The sequence below is a fragment of the Wolffia australiana genome, chromosome 10 (assembly GCF_029677425.1).
Source record: "Wolffia australiana isolate 7733 chromosome 10, ASM2967742v1".
Taxonomy (NCBI): domain Eukaryota; kingdom Viridiplantae; phylum Streptophyta; class Magnoliopsida; order Alismatales; family Araceae; genus Wolffia; species Wolffia australiana.
In genome coordinates this window covers 6,580,378-6,589,991 of record NC_135844.1, presented here as the reverse complement: position 1 = coordinate 6,589,991, position 9,614 = coordinate 6,580,378, and the positions used below count along the sequence as shown (strand labels likewise).

General features: G+C 40.3%; 1 protein-coding gene across 1 annotated transcript; it reads right to left on the bottom strand.

Moving 5' to 3' along the window:
* Nucleotides 1-1,400: 1,400 nt before the first annotated feature.
* Nucleotides 1,401-6,233, bottom strand: ALE1 (PA-domain containing subtilase family protein). The gene is made up of 9 exons (XM_078581510.1): nt 6,030-6,233; nt 5,347-5,738; nt 5,146-5,241; nt 4,990-5,059; nt 3,808-4,090; nt 3,016-3,338; nt 2,342-2,588; nt 2,004-2,273; nt 1,401-1,822 (listed from the first exon to the last, which is right to left on the bottom strand). The coding sequence occupies exons 1-9, from the start codon at nt 6,231-6,233 to the stop codon at nt 1,401-1,403; spliced, it is 2,307 nt and encodes a 768-aa protein (XP_078437636.1).
* Nucleotides 6,234-9,614: the final 3,381 nt, after the last annotated feature.

Sequence of the window (9,614 nt, the reverse complement as noted above, 5' to 3'; positions counted from 1 at the left end):
GAACATTTTGAGTATTGGGCAGCTTGATGAAGAGAACTACAAGACTGTTATGGAGCATGGACATTTAATGACCATCAAGGGAGTCTATTGGCTCCTGTTAAAAAGACAAATGGTCATTTATATCTATCGAATTTGAACACTATTGGTAGTTTTGTGGTTTTGGTTGATAATTCTGCTCGAGTATGGCATGAACATTATGGGCATCTCAACCACCATGCATTGAAGTTGTTGGCTGATTGAGAGATAATAGACAGACTACCCTCTTTAATGTCTCCTGGCCAGTTATAACAAAGTTGCATAGTAGGCAAACATTCAAGTGCTCCATTTCCATCTTCATGAATATATAGAGCCAAGACAGCACTTGAGTTGCTTCATGTTGACTTGCTTCACGTTAAGGTGTTTGGTCTAATCCCGTCCTCTACTTGGGGTGGTAATTCTTATTTTTATATTGATTTTTGATGATTTTAGCCAACTCACTTATGTTGCCTTGCGAAGAAAATTTCTGAAGCTCTTGTCATTTTCATGAAGTTTAAGGAGATCATTGAAGGAGAATAACTTATAGGTCAGAGTTCTCAGGACTAAGAAAGGAGGAGAGTTTATTGTCATGTTTTTCCGGTCTTCTGTATTTCATGAAGCAGTTTGACGTTTTCTCTGATTTGCTACTTCTACTCCATAAAAACTGGGTAAGAATCCGAATGTAGTGCAAGTGTTTGGGCTAACCGCATAGAAACGGACAAACGTCGTGGGTTTTTAATCTATTCATCTAGACCATTACAACGCCAATATTTGGGCTAACAGAAAATACTTTTTGCTTGTCAGTTGTTTCATCGGAACAAAACTCTGCCTGCTGTTCCTCAGAACGCAAAGTACTATTTTTTCTGCCTTCCAAATCCTCACGATTTGAACGGTTTCCCCATACTATTCAGTGGCGGACCGCGGATACTTTCAGCGAGATCTAAAACCAATGCAGAAGTAAACATGTTTCTGATTGACTTTGATTGAGGACTTCATATTGTCTGTCTGTAGAAGCGGAATAAAAACTTAACTACATATTGGAGTTCACGATTCTTTTCAAATCCCATTGATCTCATTGTGTCGGATATTATAGCTGTTTTGTGGATTAGAGGCAAGAATTCAGTATAATTTCAAACACATACATGATGAAAGATACACAAACAGTATTAAATATATAAGGTCTGTTTAAACTGAATAAATATACACCAACATGTAAGGATTTTTTTGGTGGAATACAATTTTAGTAACTTGTGCTCAGCTGGTCTCTCTCTCTCTCTCTCTCTCTCTCTCTCTCTCTCTCTCTCTTTTCCATCTTCTTCTCGAAATTCCTCTTAATTTTGTTCAGTAGAGAAGTAGGATTCAAAAGCATAACAAAGGCTGGAATGTCATATTTCCGATACAGGAAATATGGATAGAGGGAGTCTAACAATGTGATCCAAACTTCCGGTAAGAACAATTTCGCCAAAGCTGTATCCTTTCAACGCCTTAATTGCTTTGAGCTTGATCTTTACGTCTTGCGTTTTCTGGGGCTGAATGGTGAACACTGAGGGTTTGATGTGGACTCGGACCCCCTCCGGCTCAAGCACTGAAATCAAGTAAATCTCCTCTGCACGGCCCACATTCTTCATTCTTCGTCTCAGTCTTAGGATTCCTTTCAGAGAGGAAATCGTTATAGCTGGAAGATTCAAGTCCGCCATGGTAGAAAACTTTGACTTCAAGCCGGAACAATCTTCCCCAATGGTCCTGTTCACCATCTCCAGATCCAATTCCGGGATGGAGCATAAGAAGCGAACATAATCTCCAAACCCTGAAACATTCCCGTTTGAGAAACCATAGACAACAAGAGAGAAATGCTAAAAGTAAAGCTTTGATTGAATTTTCTATTTGAATAATATGGTATTATGTTTCTGCAAAATGGTTTTTCTACCTGTAGATCCTAGAACAATTACATCAATTCCCATCTAGTTCTAAGAGTTTCTGCCTGGTACCTGAAGGAAAGACCAACCCAGGGTTGACAGCTCTTGAGGGGTTCACAAGGCCTGCCCCACGCTCGAAAGGTGTTGAGTGTCGAAGTCTTTGGGGATCTTCTTGAGAGAAGATGGGGATCCCTCGTCTGTCATATTTGGTCGCTGTGGTGCTAAGTGCAGAAGCGATTTCAGAGGCTTCCCACGTAGAATGAATTTGCTTGACTAAAGCGGCGATTCCTGCCACGTGCGGTGCCGCCATGCTCGTGCCAGACAAAAGCGCAAAGTCTTCTCCTGTGCAGCATTTAACCTCTTTGAGCGGATAAGCAACAAATTAAGGTAAGATTAGGGTTTTCAGTGACCTCTCAGCATGGGCTCGTGGATGCTAATAGGGCTCCAAGCCGCCCAAATCTGGTTCCCAGGGGCTAAGATATCCGGCTTCAGGTTGTCCGCCAAGGTGGGTCCTCTTGAAGAGAACCAGGTCACCACTGGAGCTCCTTCTCCAAAAGAAGCTACTCTTCCTTCGCCGATTTTGGCTCTCCCTCCCCAGACTGCCACCTTACCTTCTCCGTCCCTGTGAGATTTCATCGCGTAGTAATCCAGCATAATCTACATGCACAGCATATTGCTTTCGTTAAACGTAGTTCATGCGTCAAAAATCTAAGGTTGAGTTCTCTCTGCGGAGTTTGACTTTGAATTTGGTTAATGGATAATCACGTGTGATGCCCTGATCAAGCGATTCACTTTTGGCAACGTTGGGATTAAGATATTTCATAAAGTGTGGAATATAATTAAGTTTCTCTTGTGGCTTGTAAATAGGATCCAGTTCTTAATTAACATATAAGGCAGAGCTTCTCTAATCCACTATTTCTCTTAAGATCTCAAAGGGAATTCCTAAAAACATTATGCCTCAAGATCAACGTATTTCAATCGGTTCAGGTATCTTCTCTATCTTCTCTTAGTCAATTAATTCATTCTTAAGAGTGCAATGCAAGGATATCTTCAACGATACTTCGTTCTGACCGTGTTTGTTTACCTTTGAATCCGAGGCTTTGGGGATCATGACGCCGGGCACGGAAAAGGGTAATGGCTCGGCGATGAAGTCTCCAAGCTCAGGATTGGCAGCCAGGATGAGCCCACCGAAGCCCAGCTTCTTTGCCGTGTTCGTGGCGACAGCCAAAGTTGAGCTTCCATTGGCGAAGCCATGAGAGAAGTTGCATATGACCACAGCTCCTTGAACAAAAGTTTGGTCCAGGGCGTCTTCTCTCTGGCATTCATCAGCACAGTCTATGCAGTTCCCTGCGTCTTTGGCCGCCACAAGCGTCTTAAACGAAAGAGCGTCGCTCTCCGAGCTGGGTCCTAATCAACAAAATAAGTACAACCAATATAAGCAAAGAAAATGGCCAAGTATAAACGGTTTCATGAGGATACATAGAACTTGTTTTTTCAAAAAAGTAGTACACTTCCCATTTTATTTAGTATTCTAGTTTTTATAAGAGGAAAAAGCAGAACGCTTTTATTTTCATTACTCGTCTTCGTTGCTGAGAATATGACATTTACTAATCCAGGTTCCCCTTTCCCCATACGGATATAGATGAGACTGTTAAGTTCCATAGTAATTTTGTAAATGAAGACGTAAATCATTCTAAAAGGTAAGTAAATTCACCCAAAACATATAAAATGCACCTAAGTCCTGTTGTAAAACAGGCTCTCTCCAAGAAAGTGGGAAATGAAAGCCAACTATGACTAAGATATTCATATTTTGGCTAACATTAAGAAGATCATAAAACATTAGTTAAAAAAACCAGGGGAAGGTTAAGAAACGCGCCTGTAAGACCGATTCCAGGAATAACACTGCCATCATCGAGCTCGAGGGTGGCCCCAAACTTTCGGTCTGTTGTCCCTGCCGCTGCAGCGAAGGCCCAGGGGCTTATCGCGATTGTCGTTGCTTCGTTTGGCCCGTTGTTTCCTCCTGCTTGAACCACAAAAATGCCTGCCCTTCGAACGAAAAGAAGAGAAACCTCGAAGGCGCTCAGAAAATCAGCTGCATCTTCTGCTGCTTTACCTGGACCGATGGAGAGGACCAGTACGTCCACCCGATCGAGTGCAGCCTCCAGTTGTAAATTAATAGTGTTAGTCCAGTACCTTTAAATGTGAAGGACAAGCTAAAAACGTGCCTATACACGTACCTAGATAGATAGATATCTATCTAATCATCCATCTATCTATCTATCCATCTATATGTCCATCTATCTTCCCATCTATCTATCTTCAATCCATCCATCTATCTATCCATCTGTTTGTCCATCTATCTGCTCATCTCTATATCCCTCAATCCATCCATCTATATGTCCATCAATCTACCCATCTCTATATCCCTCAATCCATCCATCTATTTATCCATCTCTCTATATTTCCATCCATCTATAACTATTTTTTTGTCTTTCTATATATCCATCCATCTATAACTATTTTTTTGTCTTTCTATATATCCATCCATCTATAACTATCTATATGTCTTTAAATCTATCCATCTATCCATTTATCTATGCCTATCTACCTATCATCCATCTATCCGTCCATCGATATCGATCCATCTATCCGTCCATCGATATCGATCTGTCTATCTTTCTATCTATCTATTTATTTATCCATATATCTGCATGTTTTAATAATTATGTATTTGTTGGCTGGAGGCTGCGCCCGTTCTTAAGGATGAAGAAGACCGCATATGCATGTAAATGGATGTAAAACATACATCGATCCAATTATATACATGATTGCGTCTGCGATTATACTCAATTGAGTCACATTAATCGGGATATGTATTTGATAGCTTAATAATATGCAATTATATACACATTTATAAATGTCCATAGATTAAGAAATTAATCTAAAAGTTTGCGTATATTTAAGTTAATTTTGGGAACACTTCCCGTGACTTAAATTAATCTAGTGGAGAAGGCAAATGTGTCAATTTTATGGAGTAACCAAAAAAGAAAAAGCGCACCTGATCGACAGCACAAATGACATCTGATATGGTTCCTCCTTCCGGGTAAATTGCCTTGTAGACCGCGATTCTGTGATAAAACAGAAAACACTACTTACAAAAGATATTTGCAAAAGAACAGTACATAAAAAAGGGAAAACAAGAGAAGGTTTTTGCCTCGCTCGAGGGGCCATTCCGCTTGCAATGCCATAGTCAAATCCACCAACCACAACTGGAACTCCCCAGTTACCCGCTGCCACAGCAGCCACATGTCTGCACGACCCAAAACGATCAACTCTCCAAAATTAAAAGAGTTAGTATAATAATTAATTATTGATTTTCCGGTCAGAGCCCTCAGTCGATGGGCGATTCACTTACGTTCCATGCCCAACCTCATCTAAAGGAGACAAGTTCTTGGACGAGTTGAGGTGAAATACCACTTCTGCACCAGCGGAGAAATGCCTGGCTGACACAATCTTCCCATTACAGAAAGACCTACCGAACGAGCTCACTTCGCAGTGACCCTTAAAGTGAGGTCTCCATCCCTGTTTATAAGGGTTCTCCAGATCATTAGCGAAGCTGGGGTGATTAGGGTTAATGCCCGTGTCGATGATTCCTATCAGAACCCCTTCTCCTGCGGTTTTCTCTCCCCCTTGCTGTGCCCACACAGCTGGTACACCCAGGAAGGAAGGAGTGTGCGTAGTCATAAGCTGGGTTTGCTTGTCCCTCTCCACTCTCTTGACCCAGGGAGATTTGGCCAGCTTTGCAGCCTGTCATTTTATAATGGTTTGTTCAGAACAATAAAGCTTATTTGAAATAATTCTTATTTCAGGGGTACATTGATATTTTATGGTATTTATTATAATTCTTATTTGAGATGACCAGGACGATTCTGATTGAGTATACTGACTCTTCTGTTAGAGTCTTAGAGAGATGGGAGCAACAGACGACCGAGAAGGGATGACGGACAGGGAAAGAGAGAGTGCGAGAGGGGGAAAGAGAGAGTGAAAGATTGAGATTAGATAGATAGATAGAAGGGTAGAGAGAGAAAGAGAGAAAACCTGAGATGTCGTTGAGTGCACCGCAAAGCCATTTATAATGTGCTTGAAACTATACAGCCTTCTGTACGTACCCTCGTCGAGAGTGCTCAGAAGAAGCTCGTCGTGGAGGACAACCTGACGCGCCAATAAAAACTCTGCGGAGTCACTGAAAACAGAAGTTGGAGTTTCCTCACTAATCCCACATCTCCTGACAAATTTTCGCATTGAGAGTTATCATCTTCTTACTCTTTATGGGAAGACTTTACAAAGTTTTCCTCAAGAAGCTTCGCCGGTTGGTCACCGTAAACCTGGACAAGGTACACCGCACGGTTTTCCCTAACCTCAGAAGAAATGGCCACAAGTTGAATAGAAAATATGAGGAGAAGACGGAGAAAAAGCCGAGCGGAAGCCATGGAAGAAGAAGGACAGGGCCGAAATTCGAAACAGGAGAGTGATTATTGGAAAGTTTAGTCAGAAACGTTTTTACGCAACAACCAAATGAAGGCCGAGTGTGGTTCTGCAACGGCCAACTCAGCCGTTACAAATGGAAGCTAGTATAGTTCACGCTGGCTGTGCCCTCCACCCATGGATGTCCGTTTTGTCTTTCTCCGTCTTTTTCCATCTCTCCAGTGCTCTCGTCTCCTCTCATCTCTCTCTCTCTCTCTCTCTCTCTCTCTCTCTCTCTCTCTCTCTCTCTCTCTCTCTCTCTCTCTCTCTCTCTCTCTCTCTCTCTCCCTCTCCCTCTCCCTCTCTCTCTCTCTCTCTCTCTCTCTCTCTCTCTCTTTCTCTCTGTGTCTCTCTCTCTGTCTCTCTCTCTCTATCTGTCTCTCTCTCTCTCTGTCTGTGTGTGTGTGTCTCTCTCTTTCTCTCTCTGTCTGTGTGTGTGTCTCTCTTTTTCTCTCTCTGTCTCTCTATCTGTCTCTCTCTCTCTGTGTCTGTGTTTGTGTCTCTCTCTCTTTCTCTCTCTCTGTCTGTGTGTGTGTCTCTCTTTCTCTCTCTCTCCGTGTCTGTCTGTCTGTCTCTCTCTGTCTGTGTGTGTGTCTCTCTTTCTCTCTCTCTCCGTGTCTGTCAGTCTGTCTCTCTCTCTCTCTGTCTGTGTGTGTGTCTCTCTCTTTCTCTCTCTGGCTGTCTGTCTCTCTCTCTGTCTGTGTGTGTCTCTCTCTTTCTCGCTGTCTGTCTGTCTGTCTGTCACACACACACTCTCTCTCTCTCTCTCTATTACGTACAAAAGACTGTACACAATTTAGTGGACACACAGAAACTTTCGCATTTTCAAGATAAGCTTATAATGATCTCTGAGTTCCTGAAAACTTTTGTGAGAAGTAGTATCAAATTATGGAAAGCAGTTTCGAATAAATAGATCTTTCCTTGAACTATGAAACTCAAATGTCAATTTTAGATCTTTATTTTGAATTGGTCTGAATTAAACAATTATTTTATGAAAACTGTTCTCACAGAGTATTCTTCAAGATACTTATTTCTGTATAACCTTTTCAAAGAAAAAACTTCATATATTATCCGGAAATGAATAAATAATATTAAATCACCAAAAACTATTTCTCTAACATTTCAATTTTCATGGTTGAGTACTTCATCGTATTGCCTTGCTTGATCTGTCTTCTCTTGTACCGAGGAAAATGGTCGCACGATCATTTTTGTAGAATTTTTTCCGCATCAAATCAAAGATATTTTTGCATCCCTCATGAATTTGTAGTACACATTGTAAATACAATGGTACATCCGCGGATTATCATTGGTGTCTCAGGATGGAGATAGTGGTCATAAAATTAGATATTATGCAAGTATTTAACCTGCTATACAGTTCTGTCGAGAATAATAGTCCATGCCTCAAACTTGTTTTTTGATGTTGAGCTGGTCCTAGCTAGAATGTGATCTTGTCGTGGTCAATTTCTTTATGATCTGTCACCGTTTCAGTCTGATCTGATAAATACATATTAAAGCTCAAAGTAAAATTAAAAAGGCAAACTATAATTCTCAAAGTAATGAAGCATAATCATCGACTCACTATTTTAAACCAAATGTCCAAATTAGGACCAAGACCAAAGTTTAGGTCCATTCAATTTTTAGGAACGAAATTCTGTCTGTTTTGATCTAATTTTTGTTCTGCAAAATTACCAGACACCCAAAAGCCTAAATTACTAAAAATGTTCAACTTCAATCTTGGGATACCAATTATGGCCATGCCTGGTCATTTTCACCTACCAAGATAATATATCATTCTATGTTGCCTTCCAGTATTATCTAGTGTAGCCCAGAGAAAAGGTATTGTTTTTTACATCAATGATATGCTGGATAAAATCCTTTAAATGTTGTGAGATGTGATTATTGGACTCATAGTATTATTCTACATACTCAAAAAAAAGATTTTTTTGTGTGGGACCTTATATCATGGTTTTTGGTATGTAATCCCAGAATGTTAATGTCAATAAATATGATAAGTCCTTTTTTCAAAACCAAGTATCACTATGAAAGCCAAAGTATGAATCTGAAAACCAAAGCATGATTAAGAAAACCAAAGTAGTTTCATATTGATCTTATTGTTTTAAAATCACAACACCCTAATATGCAGATTTAAATGTGCGCTCAACTCGAGTTGATGCATTGAAATCACAACACCCTATTTGCATCACTTGTTGATGCATTGAAATCATATCCCCCAGGCAAAAGCAGACGTGTCATTGAACTCAACCCAAGCACTGCATTTTCTGAAAATAAATACTATTGTGGTCATCCAAATCAATCGAAAATAATCTTTCTTCCCCACTCTTAAAAGGTCTCGCTGAATGCATCCACGGAACACCACCGAATAGGGTGGGGAATAGTTAAGAATCGTGAAGATTTTGAAGGTAAAAAAATATTTATTTGCTGTTGCGGAACAACTATCAGGATGTGGTTTAGATGAAAGAACTGACCAAAAAGAAGTGGTTTCTGAAAGCCCAGTTGTTAGTGTTGTCGTTGTGCATATTAGACATGGTCGTTCTGTTCGCTTCGTGCAAATTGGTGCGAATTGTGCGTTCTGTTCGGATTTCTGAATAGAACAAAATCAAATTCGCACAGAACTTTGCACAGACCCGTGTGCAGTTCGGTTTGTGCGATTTGTGCGAATTTTGTGCAAATTTTGAACACTGTGTGAATTTTGTGCGGATTGTGCGAATTTTGTTTGAATTGTGCAAATTTTTACCCATTTTGCGAATTTTGTTCAAATTGTGCGAATTTTGTTCGAACTGTGTGAATGTGCGAATTGTGCGAATTTTGTTCGGATTGTGCAAATTGTTCGAACATCTGTTCTTATTTTCGCACAAAAAAGAACAGAACAACGAACAGACACCTGTGCAGTTCTTTTGTGTGTTTGAAAAGAACAGAACAAAACAACCACGTCTAGTGCATATCAATGGATTAATATTAACTCATTATCTTTGTCCTCTTCTGCTTGGAGTCCTCCAGGAGTCCTATTAACTATTTATGGAATTGAAGTTGTCAGGGAAAGAAAACGTCAATCTTAATTGATAGTATATCTTGTAGGCAGAGTCTGCATGTAAAAGGCTCAAATGAGTATATTTATGAAACTATGTGGAGTTGGTTGTG

Coding starts and splice junctions, on each gene's coding strand:
- ALE1 (XM_078581510.1), bottom strand. CDS start 6,233: ATGCGAAAATTTGTCAGGAGATGTGGGATTAGTGAGGAAACTCCAACT. Junction 5,739..6,029: donor TGCACTCAACGACATCTCAG/GTTTTCTCTCTT, acceptor ATAAAATGACAG/GCTGCAAAGCTGGCCAAATC. Junction 5,242..5,346: donor GATGAGGTTGGGCATGGAAC/GTAAGTGAATCG, acceptor TGGGTCGTGCAG/ACATGTGGCTGCTGTGGCAG.